The sequence below is a fragment of the Vulpes lagopus genome, chromosome 23, assembly GCF_018345385.1.
Source record: "Vulpes lagopus strain Blue_001 chromosome 23, ASM1834538v1, whole genome shotgun sequence".
NCBI lineage: Eukaryota > Metazoa > Chordata > Mammalia > Carnivora > Canidae > Vulpes > Vulpes lagopus.
This window is the reverse complement of record NC_054846.1, coordinates 28,007,422-28,032,465: the sequence shown is the minus strand read 5'-3', so window position 1 is coordinate 28,032,465 and position 25,044 is coordinate 28,007,422. Positions and strand designations below refer to the sequence as shown.

General features: G+C 37.3%; 1 protein-coding gene across 11 annotated transcripts in view; it reads left to right on the top strand.

The window, feature by feature from the left end:
* The window catches only part of CFAP54 (cilia and flagella associated protein 54), a 300,555-nt gene that overhangs the window by 7,178 nt on the left and 268,333 nt on the right, over positions 1-25,044 (top strand). For 8 of the 11 annotated variants that reach the window (XR_005985335.1, XM_041739195.1, XM_041739192.1 and 5 more), the window contains exons 2-9: positions 1,686-1,791; positions 4,500-4,643; positions 9,159-9,330; positions 13,806-13,864; positions 19,511-19,654; positions 21,560-21,673; positions 21,802-21,903; positions 24,449-24,647. Coding sequence is in view for 10 of the 11 variants with exons in the window: in XM_041739195.1 (XP_041595129.1) it covers positions 1,686-1,791; positions 4,500-4,643; positions 9,159-9,330; positions 13,806-13,864; positions 19,511-19,654; positions 21,560-21,673; positions 21,802-21,903; positions 24,449-24,647 (1,040 nt within the window). In the remaining variant the exon portion in view is untranslated. Of the gene's footprint in view, positions 1-1,685; positions 1,792-4,499; positions 4,644-9,158; positions 9,331-12,240; positions 12,476-13,805; positions 13,865-19,510; positions 19,655-21,559; positions 21,674-21,801; positions 21,904-24,448; positions 24,648-25,044 lie in introns of those variants that run through there. The other 3 variants (XM_041739196.1, XM_041739198.1, XM_041739199.1) reach the window with 3 other exon arrangements.

The window sequence follows — 25,044 nt, the reverse complement described above, 5'->3', positions numbered from 1 at the left end:
CAAGACTTCATTAAAATTAAAAATCTTTGGTTTGTGAAACACACCATCAATAAAATGAAAAGACAAGCCACAGACTGGGAGAAAGTATTTCTCCAGGACATCTGATAAAGGACTGTTATCCAAAATATATGAAGAACTCTTAAAAACTCAATTAATAAAAAAACAAACAACTTGACTTAAAAAAATGGATCAAAGACTTTAACAGACATTTCATCAAAGAAGATAATACAAGTGGCAAATAAACATATGAAAAGATGCTCCCCAAAATACATATTATCAGGAAGATGAAAATTAAAACAATGAGATACCACTACACACCTATTAGAATGGCCAAAATCCAGAACACTGACATCACCCAATGCTGGGGAGGATGTGGAGCAACAGGGACTCTTCATTCATTGCTAGTGGGAATGCAAAGTGGTACAGCCACTTTGGAAGATAGTTTGGTGGTTTCTTACAAAACTAAGCGTACTCTTACCATACAATCCAGCAAAGTGGTACAGCCACTTTGGAAGATAGTTTGGTGGTTTCTTACAAAACTAAGCATACTCTTACCATACAATCCAGCAATCAGGCTTTTTGGTATTTACCCGAAGGAATTGAAAACTTATGTCCATACAAAAATCTGCCCATGGATGTGTATAGCAGCTTTATTCCAATTGCCACAACTTGAAAGCAGAAAAGGTACCCTTCAGTAAGTGAATGGATGAATAAAATGTGGTATATCTAGACAATGGAATATTATTTAGCATTAAAATGAAATGAGCTATCAAGCCATAAAAAATGAGGGAATATTAAATGTGTATTACTAAGTGAAAGAAGCTAGTTTGAAAAGGCTACATGTTGTATGATTCCAACCAAATGGCATTTTGAAACAGGCAAAACTGTAGGGATAGTAAAAAGCTCAATGGTTGCCTGGGGTTCTGGGAGGGAGAGAGTGATGCATACATAGGCAGAGCACAGAAGATTTTTAGGGCAGTGAAACTATTCTGTGTGATAGTATAATGATGGATACACATCATTATACATTTTTCCAGACCCAGAGGATGTATAACTGCTAATACTAAACCGTAAAATAAACTGTAGATGTTGGATGATAATAATGTGTCAATGTAGATTCATGAGTTGTAACAAATATACCACTATGGTGGAGGATGTTGGTAACTGGGGGGAGGTGGTGGGTTGGAAGGCTGTGCATGTGTGTGGGACATGCAGTATATGGGGACACTGCATAACTTTTGCTCAATTTTTCTATGAACCTGAAACTTCTTTAGAAAGCAAAATCTGTTTAAAAAAATGCATATAAAGAGGTTGGATCAGGGGCGCCTGGGTGGCTTAGTCTGTTAAGCATCTGCCTTTGGCTTAGGTCATGATCCCAGAGTCCTGGGATCAAGCCCTGCCTCAGGCTTCCTGCTCAGCGGGGAGTCTGCTTCTCCCTCTGCCCCTTCTGCTTGTGCTCTCTCCCCACTCTCTCTTTCAAATGAATAAATATATATATTTTTAAAGAGCTTCAATCAGTGCATAGAATAAAGGAAGCAATAATTTTAACTATTTAGTAATAATTAGACATTAACAGTAAGGCACATTGGAAAGACAGTACAAAATAACTTTTTAAGGATTGTTAGTAATTAATTGAGGTTTCCTGCTGACTTTGAAAATAAGATTTTATTTTATGATTTTTACAGTGCCACCTCTTTGTTTAATATCTGGACCAAATATGCCCCCCGGCTGCCAGCTGCCTATTACAATGAAAAGCTTCTGAAGGTTGGAGATAGCCTTTGTGAAATGAAAGTAAGTGCCTCTGGAGTAAAAAGGGCCTAAATGAAACTTACTTGGGTAATTATTATTATTTAGTTTGATACGATTCCTGTTTTACATTATTTGATTTTTTTTCTTGGAAAAATATGAATGAATGCTACAAATTTTAATGAGGCACAGTAACCAAAAAAGTGTTTGTTTTTTAATTTTGTAGTTGAGATTCTCCAGAGGTGAGAGATTCCTGAACAGAAAGATAGCTGGCTGGGGTTGGGCAGGCACACAGCCCCTAGTTAACCGAGGGTGTGGTAGGTGTCCGACAGGAAATGCTGAGTCATCATGTTCCTACTTTATACAAAGGAGCCCAGACACCACTTCCTGTTATTTTTCACATGGCTGACCTTGCCCAGTGACAACTTTCATGGTTCCTTGCCTTGCTGCTATGTTGTCTGGTTCCCAGTGCCCTGTTTTAATGACTTTCAGCTCCTTAATGTTTTGCTATATGTAATTATAGCAGTTATTCCTTGCATGCCCTCTTTCTTGCTTAGCACTGAGTTCCAAACTGAGCTTGTGCCCAATTTCTGGTTCCTATCAATGCCCGGGTCTTGAATTGCTGTGGACTTGGTTCGGTAAGACCACACCATAGCTGGGTTTTTAGTTAATGATAATGTACATTTTCCCCTTAGGCTCTGGTATAGGCCCCAAACTTTCCAAGGATGATTGACACATCTAGAATCCTTGGACCGAAAGTTTTTTTTTTTTTTTTTTTTTTTTTATCCAAAGTGTTCTTAGAGTATTTTCAATGTTTTCTTGAGCTTCAGTTTTTTCAGCTTTATTCTCCTCCTCCATTTCTATTTTCTGGACTTGAATTTTTACATTTTTATTTATTTATTTTTTGGTGAAAGGGAAATTTAGCAAATGGAGGATGAGATGTGGAGGAAATTTTATAATGAAGACAATCTATTGTCTGCTGCCAAAATTAGAGCATCAGCTTAGCTTCATGTAATTGGACTGTGGTTCTTAGGAAGTTAAAAATAAAGGAAAACTGTAGACTAAAAAGTTTCTCAAAAGGATAACTATAGAAAGCAAACAAACTGATGGACAAAATCCAACCTGTGAGCTATATTCATGTAAAGTGTATCACTGTTTTAACAAACATTAGAAGAGTGTTCCCTCTGCTTTTATGCTTCTCCTAAATGTAAGAAGCTGGTGATATACACCACAGTTTGGTGTTGTTTATGGAGTATTTAGGTGAGTGGAGTGGATATTGGTGGAGGGAGGATGGAAGAACATGTTAGAAGTTGGTGATATTTAAGGATTCAGAATATTTCAGATAAGAAAGGCCCAGATAGGATATTGTAAAATTTACTTAAAGGAGTAAGCAAAACATTTTTATCTACTTTTCAATGATGAGAATAGTGGGCTGATAAAGGTATTTAGAATCCTGAAAATGAACTTGAGTTGTGACTTTGGTTCTAGAATCTCTTTATTTTTATTTAATTCCAGTAAAGATCATTTTGTTGGAATAGTCTTGTTTTGAACCTAGATTTGAATTCATTATATGAACTAAGTTAGAAAGGAAAAGATTCAGAATTAGTGAAGAGTAACAAGTCAATTGAAATAGAAACAAAAGTTTGTGTATCCCTCCTATCGGGCTAGGTAACTCTGCTGGTAGTAGACACCTAGAATAGTTGCTTTTCCTGGAGACAGTTGTAGGGGAGGAAGCTGATGAAGGTGTGCAGTTGACTCATATCCATATCCACAACCCTGCTCATCAACCCTGCCCTGAAACTCCAGGTCAACTGTGCCCTGTGCGCTGTAGAAACAAGCCTTAATTTTGTTATGGAAACAGAAGCATGAATTGGGGGGTTACTGGGTGGCTCAGTAGTTGAGCGTCTGCCTTTGGCATAGGGTATGATCCTGGGGTCCTGGGATAGAGTCCTGCATTGGGCTCCCTGCAGGGAGCCTGCTTCTCCCTTGGCCTATGTCTCTGCCTCTCTCTCTATGCCCTTCATGAATAGATAAATAAAATCTTAAAAAAAAAAAAGAAGCATGAATTAGGACTAACAAGAATCCTAACTTTAACAGTAGCTCAGACTTTTAAAAATTTGTCCTGATGCAGCTTCAGAGACTGTTGACAGAAGAGAGTGAGCATGTTTCCTTGCCTCTCCTCTCCCTTCCTTCCTTCCTTTCTCCCTCTCTCCCTCCTTCCTCCTTTTCTCCCCCCTTTGCTCATCTCCCCACCCCCCCCTCACCTCCTTTCTTTTCTCTTTTGGAACTTAGGATGTGTCAGAGAGGCAAAGCCAGTTATGCAACTCATCTGCCTCTCTGAGTAGGTGGATTACCATGACACAGTGATGTTGAATTTTTTGGATTTTGAGTATATATAGATAGATATTACTGCACACACCCTGGTGAATATTCTCATTATTATATCATCATTATTCACACCCTGGTAAATATTCTCCTCCTTGAGATTGTGATGGCCTTATTTCACAATAGGCTTGTTGGAAGGGGATTAATGCAATTGTGCACATGAAATACCCAGTGCATGTCTTCACATAATATGTGTTTAGAAATGCTAGTGATAATGGTAGTAATAAGGTAGTGGTGGTAGTAAGAGTGTTATAGTAATAATCAGCATTGATACTATTAAGAATAATATGAATATTACCAAATTTTAATAATGATAAGCAAAATGATACTTTGAAACTTTCATCAAGTTCTCTTTTTATTTCCTCCAGGAATATAAACTGGCCCTTTTACAATGCTATGGAAGATATCTTCAGCAGTTCAGTATCAGCTTTGATGAGAATAAAGCAGATGTGAATCAGTTCAAAACTGCTTTTTTTCCAAAAGGCTTTGGAGACCAAGCTGCTGCACATACAGTAAGATGAAAGCAGTAGCTATTTTAGCTACCATTTATGATTAGCCATGTGATGCATTCTTTAGTTGACAGCTTCTAAATGTCTTTCATTTGCTCAGCATGGCATTTGCTTGTGTGCTATAAGTTACTTAATAAATGTTCTTAGTTATGGATAAGAAAGTGTACTTATTAAACTTTGTAAAGATTTTGGAGATTATGTCACAATAATCACTCATTCTTCCAGCAGATGATTATTATCATTATAATGACTAATATTTGTAGAGTGCTTTTAGTTTACAAGGTGCTTTGGAAAACATATTTGATCCTCGGTAACTTTATGAATTAGATATTATTATTATCCTCATTTTACAAAAGAGAAAAAGAAAGCTAAGGGCACAGTTAGTTAACTAGTGGCTCAGGAGATCAAACATAGATCTTTTAATACAAAAAAATGTCATGCTTTTTTCCTAATATAACCAGTATTATTGTTATGTTGATTGCTACCATTGATTCACAGGTTGAGTGGTTGCCAGGTGCTCGGTACTCTTCTGTATGCATTATATGAATTGTCTCCTTGTAGCTTCATTACAGTCCCAGAAGGTGGGTACTGCAATGCCTCTTTTACAGATGTGGAAACAGGGACTAAGAAATCCAGCCCACTTAAAGCAATGGGCAGAGTTGGTGTTTGAGCCCTAATCAGTCTGATTCCAAAGCTATGTTATTCCGAACTTGGTGATTATTCAAGATTTCAAAAACAATGTACGGTTTAATAGTGGTTTATTATTATTTTTTTTTTATTTATTTATGATAGTCACAGAGAGAGAGAGAGAGAGAGGCAGAGACACAGGCAGAGGGAGAAGCAGGCTCCATGCACTGGGAGCCTGATGTGGGATTCGATCCCGGGTCTCCAGGATCGCGCCCTGGGCCAAAGGCAGGCGCCAAACCGCTGCGCCACCCAGGGATCCCTAATAGTGGTTTAAATCTCAAGGCATGTTTGGAGCACTTTGAGCAATTCAATTTGGCTGTACCATAAGTACATGAATAAGAATACTAGGCAATGTAAATTGGCACCCCGCTGGGAGGAGTACTGGATGAAAAGCTTAGGAGTTTAGACTTTTTAAGTCTCCTTCTCTACCACCTGGATGAAAAGCTTAGGAGTTTAGACTTTTTAAGTCTCCTTCTCTACCACCCCGGTCCAGGGTCCCGTCTTTTTCTCTTGTACTATTACGTGATTCTGCTTCCACCCAGCCTCTTGGTTTAATACCAGTGTACTGGTGAGCTCCTTCTAGAAAGCTCATATCCTAGATATCTGTGTGGTTCATCTCTTACTTCCTTCAGGTCTCTTGCACTTCATGATTTATTTTTCTTTATATTACTTATTATCACCAGATACACTTTTATTTGTTTATGTTTTTATTGCCTGCCTCTGCTTCTAGAATTTGAGCTTCACGAGGACAGGGACTGCTCTAATCTTTGACCTCTAGTGCCTAGAACAGTGCTGGGTATGTAATACATACTCAATCAAGCTTTACAAAATGAATGAATAAATAAAGTGATATAGTCAGAATTATTAATCTGGAAACACTACTAATAGATTAGAAGGACAAAGACTAGAGGCAGATGGGAAAGCAATGAAGCCAATGGAAGAGTGTGCCAGGAGGACCGTCATGAAGGGCATGAGAAATCTGTGAAGACTTTTTTTTTTTTTTTTTTACATGCTAAGTTTGAGGTTCTGGCACACTGTTTCTCAATAAATGTCTATAAAAATAAGTGAGTAAGAGAATGAATGCATTGAAAATGTAGTCCAGTAAGAGCTGGACAATAAACTTAGAGGTCTTGAGAAATTTTGTTAGAGAAATAGATTTTGGAGTTAAATACATAAAAATCATAGATGAAGCAATAATAATGTAATATTTACTGTCAAGATATTTTTGTGCAAAGATACTTACTCATGTTCTTTAATGATCCCCCTTGTATGTACTGTAGGGAGGCATTATGGCGGGGCTGGTAAGAATTTGGTCTCTAGAGCCAGCCTGCCTGGGTTCAAAGATCTGCTGTGCACTTCCTAATGATGGGACCCTGGAGAAGTTATGTAATTTCTTTGTGTTTTAGTTTCCTCATCTGTAAAACAGAAATAACAATAAGAACTCAAAGGATTGTATTAGGTTTGGCAAGATAATAAAAGATTTAGAATAGGGCCTGACACTAAAAAAATATGAGGTTTCACTATTGGCTTCTAAGAGAGAGAACATTTTGAAGATAACTATTCCAACATGTACATGCAGTCAATAAATCTCTTTTTTTTTCTGTGATACTAGTTATATAATGGCTAGAAATAGTATATATGTATCCTAGTGGGAAATCTCATGTGGTAGAGGAAGGCCCATTTATATTATTGTGTGTGCACTCCCACACGTTTAGCAGTAGTGATGATTCTCTAGCCAAAATCTCTCTTCTGAGATTTATGTCATGAGCATCTCAAACTCCACATATACTAAACTTAACTCATTCCTCTTCCTCCATAATTGGCATGAGCCACTCCCCCAAGGAGGAAATCACTGTATACTGTTTTCTCTCTCTTACCTCCCACATCTAAATCCTCTTGAATCTTGGGCACCTGAGTGGCTCAGTTCGTTAAGCATCCACCTTTTGCTAAGGTCATGATCCCAGGGTCCTGGGATCAGAGCCTTGCATTGGGCTCCCTGATGAGCGAGGAGTCAGCTTCTCTTTTTGCCTCTCCCCCCACTCATGTTGTTTTTCTCTCTCTCTCTCATTCACTTTCTCTCTCTCTCAAAAAAATAAAATATTAAAAAAATATATAAATCCTATTGAGTCAGATAAAACTTAAATCTCGAGATAAAACTTAAATCTTTCCTTTTTTTGGGGGTGTCTGGGTGATGTAGTCAGTTGGGCGTCTGACTCTTTGTTCTGGCTGCAGTCATGGTCTCCAGTCCTGGGATCAAACCCTATGTCAGGCTCTGCACTTGGGGTTCTGCTTGGGATTCTCTCTCCCTCCCTTTCTGCCCCTCCCCCACCCCACTGTGAGCATGCGTGCTCTCAAATCAATCAATCAATCAATCAATCAATCTCTTTCTCTTCATCCCTGATTCCAGCACCCATGTCAGGACTGTGTTATCTCTGGACTACCTCAGAGGCCTTTGATTTTTCCTAGCCTCTCTGCTTGTAGCTTTGTGCCCCATCCTCTGCTTTTTATCTTGCACAATTTGTCAGGATTAACTTCTAAACTTCTAAACTATAAATCAAATCATTTTATTCCACTGCCTTTTGGCTAAAGTCCATATTCCTTGGAATGATGTGGAATACACTCCATGTTCTGACCAGGGACTACCTTAGTAGCTTAATTGCTCTTTTTTTTTTTTTTTTAAAGATTTTATTTTTAAGTAATCTCTACACCAACGTGGGGCTCAAACTCAATGGCCCTGAGATCAAGAGTGGCATGCTTCACCATCTGAGCCAGCCAGGTGCCCCAAAGTTTATTTATTTTTTTGTAGTGATTTCTACACCCAACATGGGGCTCAAACTCATAAACTCCAAGATCAAGAATTGAATGCTCTTCTAACTGAGCCAGCCAGGCATGCCTAATCTCTTTATTTTAAGCTTTTTAACCCAACCTTATAAAAGACTTTCAATTCAGTGACCACAGCAACCACTTTAAGCATTCCTAACATTGCATGTGCCTAGAATGCTTTTCCTTCTGCCAAGAGCAGGAACCATGTCTTGGACTTTGAGTCCCTATTGCTTTAAGAGGCAAATAGAGGTATGCAACAAACAATTGCTGAATGAATTGTGTAATGGTAACAGTTGCATCCAAATTAATAAGTTAAAATGCTGTGAAGAATCACAAAATGTGATTCAATTCTATGTTCTTAGAAATAGAATTTTGTACCTTTTTTGACTTTTGAAGTTTTTATGACTAAGGACAAGTAAGCTTGACTAAATGGATGCTTTGAAGAAACTTGTTTTACCACATTTCTTTCCATATGTCTTAGTCCTTGAGGGCTGTTATAACAAAAATTCATAGACTGGATGGTCTAAATAACATTTATTATTTATTTTATTTTATTTTTTTTAAAATAACATTTATTTCTCTTAGTTCTGGAGGCTGGCAACCACTACGTTAAGGTGCTAGAAGATTTGGTGTCTGGTGAGGGCCCACTTCCTGGTTCATGGATGTCTGTCTTCTCTCTGCGTCCTCATAAGGCAGAAGGCAGTAGGGAGGTCCTTCGGGTTTCTTTTATAAGGGTACTAATCCTGTTCATGAAAGCTCCACCTTTGTGACAGCCTCTCCCGAAAGACCCCATTATCCAAATACCATCACACTAGGTGTTAGGTTTCAGTGTAGAAAATGTGTGTGTGTGTGTGTGGAGGGGGAGGAATTCAAACATTCAGTCTATAGTATTATATAATTTATTTAAACAGAATTATTTCTGTTTTACTGTTTCACATTTTAAGAAATACTTTTCTAAGTCGCATAAACCTTATTTATATTCTTATTTATATTTTCCCTGTGTTTCAGTTTCATGCTTTAAGTGGCAAAAATATTTGCAACTATGAGCTGGTCTGTGACAATGATGTGAACCTGCAGAATAAAGATTCTGTGACCCAGTGTCTGCATATTTTGTCCTCTTTAAGACTCATCATGCAGGTGGCTTTGTCCCAGGAGCATCTTTGCTGGATTATCTTCAATGGTATATGTCAATGTCTTCTATTTTTTATCATGACTCTCAGAAAGTTATTTAAATGCCAAATTTGATCGTAATTTGATTGGTTAACTTGGTTAAATGGGCGATGGATATCAAGGAGGGCCCTTGTTTTGAGCACTGGGTGTTATATATAAGTGATGAATCACTAAATTCTACTCCTGAAACTAATATTATACTATATGTTAACTAGAATTTAAATAAAAATAAAAATGACAAAAAAATTATGTATCCAAATTCTAAAAAATTTCTTATAATATATTAAAATGGTGATGATTATGGGGATTTTGTTTTTGTCTTTTTATATTTTTGTTGCATTTTAGTTTATCCTTATGAGCAGGGACTTAAAAAGCATGTCTTTGAATTTTCTGCTCAAGGGAGGGTCAGAGGCTGTGGGGATAGTCAGTTTCAGGTGTACAGAAGTGGGGGCCATGGTTAATAGTAAATATAAATGGAGAAGGATCAAAGGACCACTGCAGGTTAGATTAGTTCTAAGCATCATCCATTTATTGGTCTTTTGCTCAAATACCTAGTCCTGTGACTATTGCTTTCTACATATCAACCTTCTCCTACTTGCTTTTGAGTGAGGAGCTCTGAGAATGTATGTGTATGTGTGAGTATAGTGGATTTATATACATATCTACGTTGTATAGATACACATATATACATTATATTTGTCTTGGTAAAGAGTCTTATCTATCAAAATATAGCATCTGCTTTTCTCTTTAAGGAGTTACCATTTAAATTCAATTTAAATTATTTTTAAAGTTACCGTCAGTCACCTGCTTTATTGATCTCTGGATAATTTCTTAAAAGAAAAATGCCCAGTGTAAGACCAGGGCAAAATCACTTAAAAGAAAATGTATTGGATTTTTCCTCATCCATGGCAACTGAAAGTATGTTTCCTAGCCTTTTCCTTCTTCTTCCTCCCCAAATAATTTTTTTTTTTTGACATTTTGATTGAAACTGGACCTTACATTTGCTGCCAGAGATGAGTCCGATTTTGGAAGAAATTTTCAGTCCAGTGACTGTTAAGCTTTTGTGCCTGATGGTCTTCAAGAAGATCTGTGATTCCCTGAATAGCTATTACCTTCCTTCCCCCTGAGTTGTTTACATATCTTGGCAGGGACTGAGCAGGACCAGAGGTTCTGTGCTCAAGATAGAGTGGTGGGCCTGAGGGTTGGGTCCTACTCGAGAGGTGGAAATGATGCAACATAATTCCTTGTCTGCAGTGTTTTTAAGATCACATGCAAATAATCCTAATATTCTAAAAATAAAACAAAACAACAATTTCTGTGTCTTCTAGATACCTTTATTTGGTGTGTGCTTTTTTATATACATATGGTATCATGCTCTGGATTTTGTTCTGTTTCCTAAATATTTTTTCACTCAATAACATAGTTTTGGAGCCAAACCAGGTTCCTATATGTAAATCTAGTTCATTAAATTCTGCCTGTTGAATTGCATTCCAGATATCCCTACAGCCTTCAAGGTGGGCACCTGGTTTGCCCTACCTCTATAGTTGCACAAATAATTCTGCAGTGAATATCCTTACACACGTCCTTTTACAAACCTGTGTTAGAGTTTTCCGGGATTTATGTCCAGGATTAGGATTGCTGGGTTGTGGGAGATACATATACTTAGTTTTGCTAATTAGTGTCCCTGTTTTAATGAACTCACCTCAAAGTTATTAAGTGCCAGACATTGTTCTAAGTGCTAGGGACACAGGAGTGGACAATAGACAAAAACTCTGTCCTCATGCTTACATAATGCTTCAGGGAGATGATAAACAAATCAAAATTAAATGGTGTGCCAGGTAGTGATGAGTACTATGGAGAAAAACAAAGCTAAAAAGGGGATAGGGAGAGCAGAGGTTGGGTTGGGGCTGGGCTGCTGTTTTTTTTTTTTTTTTTTTTTTTTTTTTTTTATTTATGATAGTCACACAGAGAGAGAGAGAGAGAGGCAGAGACACAGGCAGAGGGAGAAGCAGGCTCCATGCACCGGGAGCCCGATGTGGGATTCGATCCTGGGTCTCCAGGATCGCGCCCTGGGCCAAAGGCAGGCGCCGAACCGCTGCGCCACCCAGGGATCCCATGGGCTGCTGTTTTAAACAATGGTCAGGGAAGGCGTCACTGAGATGACATTTGAGTAAACACCTGACTGAGACGTCTGGATATTTGGAGGGATGGGCATTCCAACTGGGGGATTAACAAGTGCAAAAACCTTGTAGTTTTAAAAGTTTGGAGTTAAAGTAATGAAAAATAAATTGGGCTGCAGTCAATTTATCAAAATACATTTACCTTTTCTATTAGACATTAATACTGATTCTCTTTACTTTTAATTGACTATTACACATACACACTCTTGGTTTCTTAAGATAGTTAACTGATTTTGGTTCTTTTGCAAACTCAAACTGGGTGTGTGACTATTGCATAATATCTTACTTCACAACCAACCCAATCCTGACTCATTTCAACCCTCACATAGCCGGATTATTTTGGTGGTGGCCATCTTGGATAAAAAGGAGTCACACACAAGGCAATAAACTCCGTATTAGGGATATGGTTAAAAATAAAACAAATTTTCAGAGACATCCTGAGATTGTAAAGATTTAGTCTGTGTTCCATTTTATGTCATTTACTCTCTATCAGGCTTCTGCTGTGGAAATCTGAACCATCAAAGGAGGATTCAGGTATAGTTAGGACATACTAGGTCTGGAAAGGTTAAATCTTATTTTAAAAATACAGAGGGCCCTTGTCATTCTTGAGGGCAGTCTTCTGAGGTCTTCTGAAATTCCCCAGTTCCCATTACTGACATGTTTATACAGACTTCTGGCTAACACCTGAATCACGTGTTCTGCAGGGAGGCATGAGTTTGCTGTGGGTGTCCTTACTTGGTGACTTTTAAAATAAAGAAACACAGACAATTTCATTTTTAAAGATTAAGAGCAGAGGTCAACGAAGCCTAGTTGAGGTAAGAACACTGGGTTTGAGCTGTCACTAGCCAAGTGGTTTCTTCCTCAGTAAATCTTATGTGAAATAACTAATGCCATGTCGTGGGGGCAGTCACACTAAGAAGGCTGAGTCCTTGAATGTTAAGGACCTATGGCATTCTCTATAAAGTTTATGTTACTGTAAGTGTTTAAAAGTTTATTTGATATTTTTTTGTCACTTACGTAATTAATGTTTATTATGCCATGCTTACAAGTGTATTTTAATCAAATGATGTGTATTTTGGAGCAGATGCTGTTTTCTCAGAAGCTTTTAAAGTTTAAGTGTGAACACGGATTTGTAATTGTTGAATTTGGATGGTTATGAATTTTAGATCACATATTTTATAGAAAATATTTAGACTACTTGTCATTATAATTACATGCTTTTTAAGGCATGTTACCATCTTTGGGGTATGTTTATAGTATGATAGTGTCCTTTATATATAGAGAGAGTTGTCTGGTGATGTTGTTCCCCACCCCTACATCCATCTCTGCCAGTTTTTTAGCCTAATGTTTTTTTTTTTAATTTATTTTTATTTTTATTTTTTTAGCCTTATGTTTGCATTTAATTAATGGCCTGACCAAAAAAAAAAAAAAAAAAATCATACTTGAATGGTGTTTTTGTTTTTGTTTTTGTTTTTGTTTTTTTTTTTTTTATTGTTTTTGTTTTTTTTGAATGGTCTTTAATAAGAACTGGAAATGCTGTTTTTCACTAGAGTGCTTATAGGACATACTTTAATAAAGAAGTAAAAATTATGAGACTGCAAATAAATAAAATGCCTGTTATACATTTTGATTTTTAAATTATCATGAATTTCCTTGTTTAGTATTGTGCCATTTTGATAAATATGTATTCTAATATTATTGGAGATAAATCTTTAGTTTTTCAATCATAAAGAAACCATAGGCACTAATAGCATTTTGTATGAATTAATAAAAGCACAGGGTACATAAATTATGCTACTAAAATATTCTTTTGTTCAATATATTTCAAAACTTAAACTGCCTTTCACATGGGGATAGAAGATTTCCTATGTCAACTTACTTAAAATATGGTCAAATTAGTTTTTTATTTTATTTATTTATTTATTTGTATTTATTTATTTAAAGATTTTATTTATTTATTCATGAGAGACACACAGAGCGAGAGGCAGAGACACAGGCAGAGGGAGAAGCAGGCTCCATGCAGGGAGCCCGACGTGGGACTCCATCCCGGGACTCCAGGATCATACCCTCGGCCGAAGGCAGCGCTAAACCACTGAGCCACCCAGGGATCCCTCAAATTAGTTTTTTAAATTATTTGGCTGCAAGTTACAAAAAATTGTAATGATTATAACTAACTCTCTAATGACTTTTTCATAAGATAATAGCACTTGTTTTAGGAACTACAGACTTAAACTATAGAAATTAGAATATAAAATTTCCCATTATTTAACTGTAAAACATGTTAACAATCTTTTTCTTCATCTAGGTACCATTTACATTTACACCATTTGCAGGAAACTGATGGTCATAGGTCAATCTTCCAAGGTATGAAATTTACTGACAAAATATCTTGCCCCATATTTCCTGTTCTTCTCAAGAGTTTTTTTTTCCTCAAGACTTTTGTTAGCACATTTGAGTGCTCAACAAAATTAGTGAATCATATAGCAAAATTTAATAAATATTTGTCATATAGTTTTCCTGTTCTTTTGTTTTAACATGATCATCTGTGAAAATAAAAATCTAAAAAAGGACAATAAAGTATTAATGAAAAAAAAACAAATTCCTAAAATTATAGGTAATCTCCAGTGTCCCTCAGTCTCCCAGATTAGTCATTACTTGTCAACTTGATACTAAACATCCCTCTGGTAACTATATCTTTAGGTAGGGTGACCATCCATCCTGGCTTGCCAGGACAGTTCTGGTTTATGTCCGTTGTCCTAGAGTAATTATTAATAGTACTCCTTTTTGCTCTTTAAAGTATTCTGGTTTGGGTGATAAAATATGGTTATTCTATTTATATATGCTATGAAGTTTGGACTTCATTTTCTTCGAACAGCTTGGACCTTTTTAATGGCCCATATGCTTGTTGGGTGAATATCTACCTGAACAGTGTCCCAGTTATGAGCTGAGGGTAAAGGGCCTTTGTTTTATAATAAGATCTGTACTTACTGGTACTTACTGCTCAGTTTTAGCTTGATGAAGTGGCTGACAGTTCTATTGACTTCCCTTCAATGTGGGTAGCACTTCTGTCTGTAGGAGACATATTTATTCCCTGTGTCAATGTCCAGTCATTGGAATATAGGCCAAGAACAGAGAATACACTCCCACTGAGAGAATGCTTGAATTGTTTCTGGTGTCTGAAACATTATTGCTTTATATTTCTTTAATGCATGCAAAACCTTATGCTGAATATTCTAACAGTGCAGATACTTTTTTTTTATTTCTTCAAGATACAGCCAAGTATCCTAAAATTTGACAATGCTTAAGAAATAGAAATGGAAAAAAAAAAGGAAATAGAAATGGAAACAAAGGTACTTGCATGCTCAATGCGTAACATTAATTATGTGTTCTCTCTCTGTTTTGTTACTCAAATTTAAAGGCTCTATTACTGACAGTGACTTGAGCAAGCTCTGTGCCAGTGTTTTGAATGTAAATTAAAATGAGGGGAGACTGTCTCATGAATAATGTAAATCTGGCCTACACACTATTCCAACAATTCTACATTCAGTTCCAGATGATTTCCTAAAGAGAATTTGCATACTCCTATTGCACTTGCTGTAGCAACAAATACTGCTGCACAGAGTCATCATAGTTTGTCTGCCAAAGTATTGAAGGGCAGAGATATCTGTGTCAAAATGTAACTGTTAGTGTTCGTACTTGTTAATGCTGAGAGAATTTTAGTTTAATGTGATAGTTATTTTAAAATAATTTCTTACTTAGATCCTATGTAAGACTTGTCCTCTCCCTTCTATTGAATTTGAGCTTTTGTCTGACAAAATAAAGACTGAGGAGGATAGTTCTATAGTCCCAGTCTTATGGGATAGGAATGTAGGGAGTGAGAGATGCAAGAATTTTTGGGGTGGTGGGTGCAGTTGGCATTTAAAGATTGGAATGAGATTGTTTCAGTTTGTTCACTATAATAAGTTTCAAGGAAATTGATAATTTTCACTCAGAAATTCCCTCAGTCAGTGAGTTGATTCCTGAGCTGAGGCTGTAAATGAACTTGATGGGTCCATTTAATGAGGACAAGCCCTTGGAGGTCCAGCCACATCTGAGTACTTCTGGGTATGAGGGATCCTGATTTTCTCTCTTTTTAAAAAATATTTTATTTATTTATTCATGAGAAACAGAGAGAGGCAGAGACACAGGCAGAAGGAGAAGCAGGCTCCCAGTGGGGAGCACCATACGGGACTCTCTCCCAGGACCTCAGGATCACGACTTGAACCAAAGACAGACACTCAACCACTGAGCCACATAGGCGCCCAGAGGGATCATGATTCTGTAGCAGTTTTAGAGTTTGAATCTGTTGTAGCTTACAACAGAAAAAGAAACAGACATGGGATCCTCGGGCTTTTTGTGGTATCATCCTAGAGCAATCTAAACTATTCCTGTCGGCTCTAGACATGATGGCTACCCCATTGTTGATATTATTGATTCCTTACTATGAATTGGCTATTGTGTAACAGGCTTTGCATATATAATGTTCAATACCATCTTATGATGTGGGCACCACCATCATCTTCATAATTTATTGAATGAATGCCTACCATTTATCAGGTATGCTGCTAATAAGCACTTTCTTCACATATTATCTCATATAAGCCTCATGCCACCACTTTGAGAAAGGTGCTACTATTATCTTCATCATAAAGATGAGGAAGCTGAAGCTCAATGTCTCACAGAGAAGTGTAGCTGAGGCCAGTGCCGCAGTATACTGCCTCTCAACACCATTAGAGTAATGCATGTATGTTGACTATGTTTAATCCTATCATGACCCATCCTATTTTGGTTCACCCACTCAAATGGAGGACCCATGTAAGTGGATTAATAGTTTTTGACATGAAGTGTGTATTCCTGAAGATATTCTGAAGACCCGAACTGACCAGGGATTTTTCTCTAGAGGAAACGCTTACCTTTGTGCTCAGACAGGTCACCAGTATAACCTTACGGAATGGAGGGAGGACAGATTTATGAAGCCTCTTTCCCTAAAGACATCTAACAACATGGCTTTCACTTATGGTATTTATTTATTTATTTATTTATTTATTTATGATTTAATTCTTTTTTTTTTTTTTTTTTAAAGATTTTATTTGTTTATTCATGAGAATACACAGAGAGGAGAGAGAGAAGCAGAGACACAGGCAGAGGGTGAAGCAGGCTCCACGCAGGGAGCCTGATGTGGGACTTGATCCCGGGTCTCCAGGATCAGGCCCTGGGCTTCAGGTGGTGCTAAACCGCTGAGCCACCGGGGCTGCCCTATGATTTAATTCTTAAGTTTTTTTTATTTTAAAGATTTTATTTATTCATGAGAGACACAGAGAGAGGCAGAGAAACAGGCAGAGGGAGAAGCAGGCTCCCCGGACCCTGGGATCACGACTGGCACCAAAGGCAGACGCTCAACCACGGAGCCACCAGGTGTCCCTCCTTTAAGGTTTAATCTGTAGTTAAGGGCAGCCTCGGTGGCGCAGCAGTTTGGCGCCGCCTGCAGCCCGGGGTGTGATCCTGGGGACCTAGGATCGAGTCCCACATTGGGCTTCCTGCTTGGAGCCTGCTTCTCCCTCTGCCTGTATCTCTGCCTCTCTCTCGCTCTCTCTGAATGAATAAATAAATAAATCTTTAAAAAATAAAAATAAAAAATAAATTATAAAAAAAATCTGTAGTTAAGGTTAATCTGAAGCATTTAAAACTCATATGGTACTCAGCAAACAGAATATCTACTCATTCTAAAAAAGTTGATTTTTGTTTCATTTTGCTACAGAACTGAAATAGTTTAGTAAAATTTTGTAGCATGAAAATTATTATTATTGTCAAATTATTCCATGTACCATTTTTATTATTATTATTGTCAAATTATTCCACGTACCATTATGTAGACTTCAAATCCCACTTTGAAATGTTTCTCAGTGTTGTTTGCATCCAGTGCTACACGCTGATATAAATGATGCTGCAGTGCCATCCTGTGGCTGAGCTGATTAATTGTGTGTATTTTTCCTATGCAACACCTGAGCCATGCCCTTGCAGGGTTCTTATAACTTGGTTTTTCACATTTTTTTTTCCCCTATGAAGAGAACAGTTTGCTGAAAGCACATCAACTTTTTTTATTAATAGAAATTGTTCTTCCTAGCTTTTAGGGGCAAGAAAAAAGTCTGCAAATTAAGATTTGTTTTGTTTTTTGTTTTGTTTTAGAAATGGCTTTTCATTTTTAAACCTGACACTTTTCCAGAACCCCAAGTAGGATGATGGGTTTTCAGAACTCCCCCTTTGTCAAGGCTGCCCCACATAGTGGATAGATCGCAGCTGTATTTGGGAGTCCAAAGACCTGAATTCTATCCCCAGCTCTGTTGCTTATAAGCAGTTCAACCTCTTAGATGGTCCCTTCTGGTACTAAGATATGTTGTTGGGGTCTTTTATTCTCAGTCTGAGTATAAACCCAAATATAATGGGAGCAGTTGGTGACTGAAGCTATTTTTATTTTGAAATGTGAAATTTCTAATATTAGGGATCCCAAGGGGTTTTGAAAAGATATGTGAATTTAAAGGGAGAAAATTTATACATGGTTCGATCCCATATCCCCACAAACCACAACAGTCCATATGCAAAAATCCATAATAGAATTTTAGTGCAGCAAATGTGAGAAAACTCGTTTGGGTGACTATTAATTCCACCTCAGTTCACAATGTGGCAAGGTTGGCAAACAACGACAATAACAAAAACAACAAGAAAGCAACCCCGGGCCCACTTAGTAGAGATGTAGTGTTCATTTTACGGTGGAGAAGTCATGCACTCTAAAGGTCTTTGGCAACCTGGAGCAAAGCCACAGGAGACTAGCCATGACGGAGAAGGGAAGTGCAGGACTAGGAGATACAAAAGCGCCCAGGGATATTTGCCCTGGAGAGAGAGATGGGGGGAGAAAACAGAATACAGAGGTATTTTCTAATTCGTGGAAGGCTGTAACCTGGGAGTGGACTTGGGGCAGTTTTATGCTGTTCCAGAAGGCATGACCAGAACCAATGCACTGGAAGTATATCGAGGTGAATTTCATTTCAGATATAGGAAACACTTTTCATGTTTTAGAATCACCTTCTGACACCATGTGGCATGTTCCTTGACACTAGATGTGAGAACTCTTGGACAGGGAAGGTATAGGACATCTGGTTGTGGTGCTGGTGATACTGGTGGGGATGAAATTAGATTGCCTTTCAGCCCTCTGATTCTATGGCTACTTGACACAGTTCCACATTAGTACCATTAACTGGAGCTTTTTAATGAAGATCAGACAGTCAATGGATTTCAGTCATTTCAAGACTTGACTATTTCAGACATATTTTTCCTTAATTCCTCAATTATTGAAGGCCGAATTTGTTGCCAGAAGAAGGACTTTATTCTGTTGTCCAAATTTATTATCGTTATTTTCTTGAGAATCTCAAATACTTGTTAGCTCTCCTATGTTGTTGGTTCTGCCGACTTTAAGGTTTCTACTGAATTCAATTAATAGCACTTGGGGATATCTGCTATGAACCTGGTACTCTTCTAGGTGCTGGTGATGGAGTAACAAGGGGTTATTCTTACTTTCAAAGAGACTGCAGTCTCACTTTGGAACTGCACACATGAGCATATTAATGGAATTGGATGGAATGTAAGTATATAGAGATATACATGTTTATGTATGTAAATTACCTCCTACACTGCTGTTGACACTTGACAGATATTAATAAAAACGAGCCGAGTTCATGGCACTTTAGGAGCTAAGAAGGAAGACATTCTAAAATAGCTAACTTGAAAATTTTGAGTTCTTTAAATTATTCCTTTACTTTTTAAATGCTTATTTTTTTCTTGCCTCACTGTTTATGGTATTTTGGGTTTAAGCAGTCAGCAACCATGCTCACAACTTATAATTTGATTATATTGGATAGAAATCAGCATGGTTAGCTTAACATGAAAATACATTCGAGTGTGCTCCTTCTTCCTCAGGCCTTAGAATACCTCCTGTGGGCCAGTATGTGTATGGAGTTCTCGGTGCCACTCCTGTCTGTCAGGTACCTGACGTGGAGAGCTACTCTTTACACTGCCGTCTGCCAGTGCTACTATGACTCCCAAGCTGGCATTCATGGAGAGGTAGGCCACTTTTCAATCTCAGGATTCCAGTATTTAAAAATATGAGCTACTCAGCATTTTGTTCTTCAGATGCCCAGCAACACAAACACAGACAGAATCCAAAGAATTGTATTGGAGCAAAGATAAAAGTCCTGGCCAGGGTTTAGTTGCAGAAATGTGCTTGGCTTCTCCCTTGTGTTGAACTCTGGGCTCTGCCTTCTGCTCTCTCCTTTATTCTCTGTTCACATTCACCTTCTCTGTCCCCTTTCTGAATAAGATTTTGGCTATCCTACCTTCCTCATTGGATTCTTGTATACAAGTCACTTTCCTTCCCTATTTAGTTTTATATTTTATATTTATATAACCCTACAGTCCATTTGTTTTGCTTTTCTCTGCTTCCAGCTACCATTTGTTTAATACACTCTATTTCTTGTTTTTCTTTCTTTTCCTGTATATCTTTTAGAACGAATACTTGGAATGTAACTTAATCTGTTAGGAGTACCTATTGGGCTATATGGTACCTCTGTGTAGATGAAAAAAGACATCCTTTCTACAGCACATGGTACCTGGCTTGTCAGTAGATGAGGGCTTGGTGAGTATTAGAAGTAGGTGCCCCTTCCTATAGGCCAGCACATCCCTGCACCAGTGTGCGTGGTCTGTTGAGTGCAGTGGGGGGCTGGATTTTGGCCCTTATTCAACCTCTTGGCTGTAGCCTTATGCAGTACAGAGCCTTCACAGCTGTACAAATCTTCTTTTCATATACTGTTCACAGCCATCTGGCTAGTTAATGGCTTTTTTACATTTAGTGTTTTCTGCCTAAATTAATTCTGAAGGATTGGATGGTAGTAGCTCATCCTATATAGCCTAATATAGCCCTTGTGGGTACATTTTCTAGCCCAAGATACATTCTAAAAACTACTCACCATGCATGTACAGTTAGTTGGCATATTTCTGTAGCTATTAAAATGGTATACACAGTTTTGACTATTTGATTCCTGTTGGAATTCTTCCTTATTGGGATATTTAACCCTTCATGTATGTTGTTATGTCTAGAAGCATCTTCATGAAAAATGATAAATTATAGATGAAATATTTCAAAGAAATGGTAAAAGGAGGGACGCCTGGGTGGCTCAGCAGTTTGGCGCCTGCCTTCGGCCCAGGGTGTGATCTTGGAGTCCTGGGACCAAGTCCCACATCAGGCTCCCTGCATGGAGCCTGCTTCTCCCTCTCCCTGTGTCTCTGCCTCTCTCTTTCTCTCTCTCTGTCTCTCTCTCTCTGTCTCTCATGAATAAATAAATAAAATCTAAAAAAAAAAAAGAAATGGTAAAATGAATTATATAAATTGAACTATAGAGAATCATAATAATGTGATCTGATTAAATAAGCAGTACTGCCTTCTCCTTTGTTTTGTCCTCAGATATTAGTAAATACTTCCTATATACTGGGTACTAGAGATATAAAAATAAATAAGAACTTTTAAGGACTTCACAATTTAGTGGACAGCTGACTAAATAATATAGCCTGTTTTAGTTAGAAGGTCAGGATTTTGAGGAGGGGGTTGTGTGTGTGTGTGTGTGTGTGTGTGTGTGTGTGTGTGAGTGTGCGTGCGCACGCTCCTGCTCATAATGCCAGAGATATGATAATTTATATGAAGCTACAGATTTTGGCTTTTCATACTTTTTAAAAATTTTCTTGATTCATAAAATTAGCATATCTGACAGTTTATTAACTTTAGACCTTCAGAATTCTGGGATGCTTGTAGGAAATGATTGATGGGATAGTTATAGTGTTATACGGAGTTAGCATCAATCTAGAGTTAACTCACCAATTAAATCAAATTCTGGGAGAATAAAACATACTGTCTTGATATATTTTTAATCACTATAACTCTCACTTATGAATTAAATTTATTTTAATCGCATATAGGCATTTGCTCGTCGTGCTTTAGCTAAAATTGATGAGTTAAGGCAACTGGAATTAATGAGTTCCTCAAAATCACAGGAAGAATCCAGAAGATATTATAGAGAGGCCACAATAAAGGTATAAAAATTTCATGAAATAAAAGAAATTTACTGCACTATATAGTTGATTAAGTACTTAATATTAGTGCTTGAGAAGTGCATCCCATTGTTACCTCATATATAATTCTTTTATTTTTTTTGAGACAGATGGCAGTAATGATCTTCAAAAGAGGAGTATTTGAGTCTAGAAGAAAAAACAAAAGTTTCTTTAGACCGAAGATAAGAGTTAACTTGAGGGAAGCTCAAACTGTAAGTCTAAAAACGTCTTCTCTTGTTCAGACTCTCTTTGCAGTATGTTTGTATCACACCTCTATCTTTGAAGCCAAATCCTGTCCCCTGTTCTCTGCACCAATGACAAATAGAGGAATGCCTTCCCACTTTGGACATAGCCTCACTTCATCCCTTACTTAAAGCTTTTGTACCTTCCCACGGTCCGAGTTTTGTGACTTTTAAGGACAAGATGCAGAAGAGGAGCCTGGGAAAGATTGAAATGCGAACTTTGAGTGGTGTCACAGAGGCCTTTGTCTTTGACTGCTTGGTGTTAGCTCAGCTGAGGTAACCTCAACCTCTAACTTTGAGGTTAGAGAGAAGGTGGAGAGCACCTTTTTTCCTCAGCTTGAGACTTCACCCTTGGGAGTGTTTAGGAACTAGGCTACACCATATCAAAAACAACCCCCCTATCTTAGTGGCTTAAAACAACCATTTATTTCCCACTGGCATCATAGTTATTAGAGTTAGTTAACAGGGGGCTCTGCTCATGAATGCTGCTCAGGGCCAGGTTGAGGAGAAGCCCTCATTTAGAAAACTGCTGGTCGTTCTGCTGTAGGGGATTTAAGAAAGCTCTAGAGAATCTTGGGCAGGCAATAATGCCCAGCATGAAAGGGACAGCAGTCTCTTCTCACATGTCAAAACTTGAAGTAATCAACGTCTTCGATACATTATTATTTTTAAAATTTCTTGTGGGCAAAATTCAAGGTGTAGGATTTGAATCAAAGGATGTACGTGCTTCTATTCTCTTGATATATATTCCCAAATTAATTAATTAATTTGGGAGAATGGGAGAGAAAGAGTGAGTGAGCATGGAAGGCACAGAAGGAACAGAAGAGGGAATCTAGAGCAGACTCCACATTGAGCACAGAGCCCAACCCAGGGTTTGATCCCAAGACCCAGAGTTCATGACCTGAGCCTAAATCAAGAGTCAGATGGTTAACTGACTGAGACATCTCAGGTGCCCCTCTTGATTTTTTTTTTTTTTTTTGATAATTCAGCTTTTATAAAATGACTTGTCATTTTAACTATTTCTTTGATCCAACTTTCCTTTATATTTGTATTTACTCTTTTTATTTCCTTTTTCTGTGAATTTTATTATCCATAGTTTTTGACCATTTATCTGCTAGAGATTTTAGGTTTTAAAATATATTTGAATGAGCTCACTATTTTTATAGACATTAATATTTTGCTTGTCATGCTTGGCAACCCATTTGTTTTTTTATTGCCTTTAATCTTTTTTATAGATCTTTTAAATATTTATATTTTAAAATATTTTACTTGGTATTCATCTACAGCTCTGATAAATATTCTGTTTCACTTTTTTGCTAGTTTTTATGACATTTCTAAAAACAATTATAATTTTTGGTTTTTATAATTTCATTTTGAATATTTCTAGTTATTAGAAAGTTTATTATGCTTATAAGTATAATTTTTAAAAGCTCTGTTTTAACCTACGGTAAAAATCTTAGAAGAAACCCTTACCTCTGTTTATAAAGAGAGGCTAGGGCATGAAGTTCAAGTTTTATTGAGATTTTTAACATATCAGTTAACCTATGAATTGAAAAGGCATAGAAACTAATGAGTAGAGAAGTTGGTGTTTGGGGAAAAATAATCCAAAGCAGCTTTAACCCTGTTTATGCTTTTCTGTCGTTATGTTATATTATAACCCTGTTTATGTTTTTCTGTCTTTCTGACTTTGCTCCAAGAAAAGGAGAGAAGCAGGGGAATCATGGGGAATAGGATGGGCATCTTCTAACTCCACATGGATTCTAGAAAAGCTGACCAGAGCTACCTCTCTTGGTACCTCTTCCTGGTAATCTAAATACAGAGAACAGATCAATTGTTAGAATAATAGTGTTGAGGCAAGTCATAGGCAGGAGGGGAAGTCATTCTGAGATGATACAAAGCAGAGTGGCTGGGAATTCATACAGAGCTGCAACAGTCATTAGCTTATTAGTATATATCTGGTCAACTCTTCTTTAGTTGACTATAAGACCAGTTATTTATACTGTAAAATATTGTTTCAAATTTGGGTTTGAGGGCCGTCTGCATTAGACTTTCCTGTGGTGCTTATGCAAAGTGCCCCCCCCCTCCCCCGAACTTCAAGATTTGGTCTGTGAATCTAAAAAGCACTCTTGAGAGATTCCTAGGCAACCAAAGTTTGAGTCTCAGTTCCTGAAGGCTGCAATTAAGGTAACACAAAGCATATGGAGATTGATGTTGCCCAAATAAAAAGACAGTAATAAACAGCCTTTTAATGCTGCCTTGGAAACATAAACATAAAGAAATAGCAAAGTCTTTGATGTAATGGCTGTATGACATAAACTTTAATGGAGTCTGGAGAGATACCTCAAAAATGAAAACCATAAAAGTAGCCATCTCATTGACAGGCCAACCACTCTCTCTTTTAGCATTGATGAAACATGCCTTGCTTACTTTTGCTTATAATATTAAATACTGTAGAACTTTTTAAAGAAGTGGACTGTGTTTTTTAAAATTTTGTTTTGTTTTGTTTTTATTCCAGTTGCCGTGGCCACGTACTGTCACAGAACGGTTGTTGGATGAGATGTTTGATAGTACTTCATCCCGGTTTCTGGCTGTCTTAGAAGCTCTTTCTGATTCAAATAGGCGTACACTACAGACTGGACCTATTGCTACAGAGGAAGTAGAAGTTCGTGATGTTGTCTCAGAACTGTTTATGGCGGGAAAAGAACTTTTAATAAGTAAATAATTTGTTAAAATAATATTTTATGGTAGAACATGAGAAACAAAAATTTTAGTGTGGTACTCCAACATATAAGAAACTGATATCCAATTTTTATTGATCTTAAATTCAGCAATCTTGTTAAACTCAACTGATAATTTGGAATAATTTATTAGATTTTCTTGTGGATTTTTTTAGGTATATAATCATCTTGGCTGTGAACAATGACTTCTATTTCTTTTTTTCCAATCCTTAATATTTTAATATCTTTTTTCTTGCATTTCTTGGCTTATTACACTGGATAAGATCTTGAATAAAACATGAAATGGAAGTTGTGATATCAGATATCCTTGTCTCATGATGTTACATGGAAAGCTTTCAACATTTTACCGTTAATTTTGATGTTTGCTGAAGGA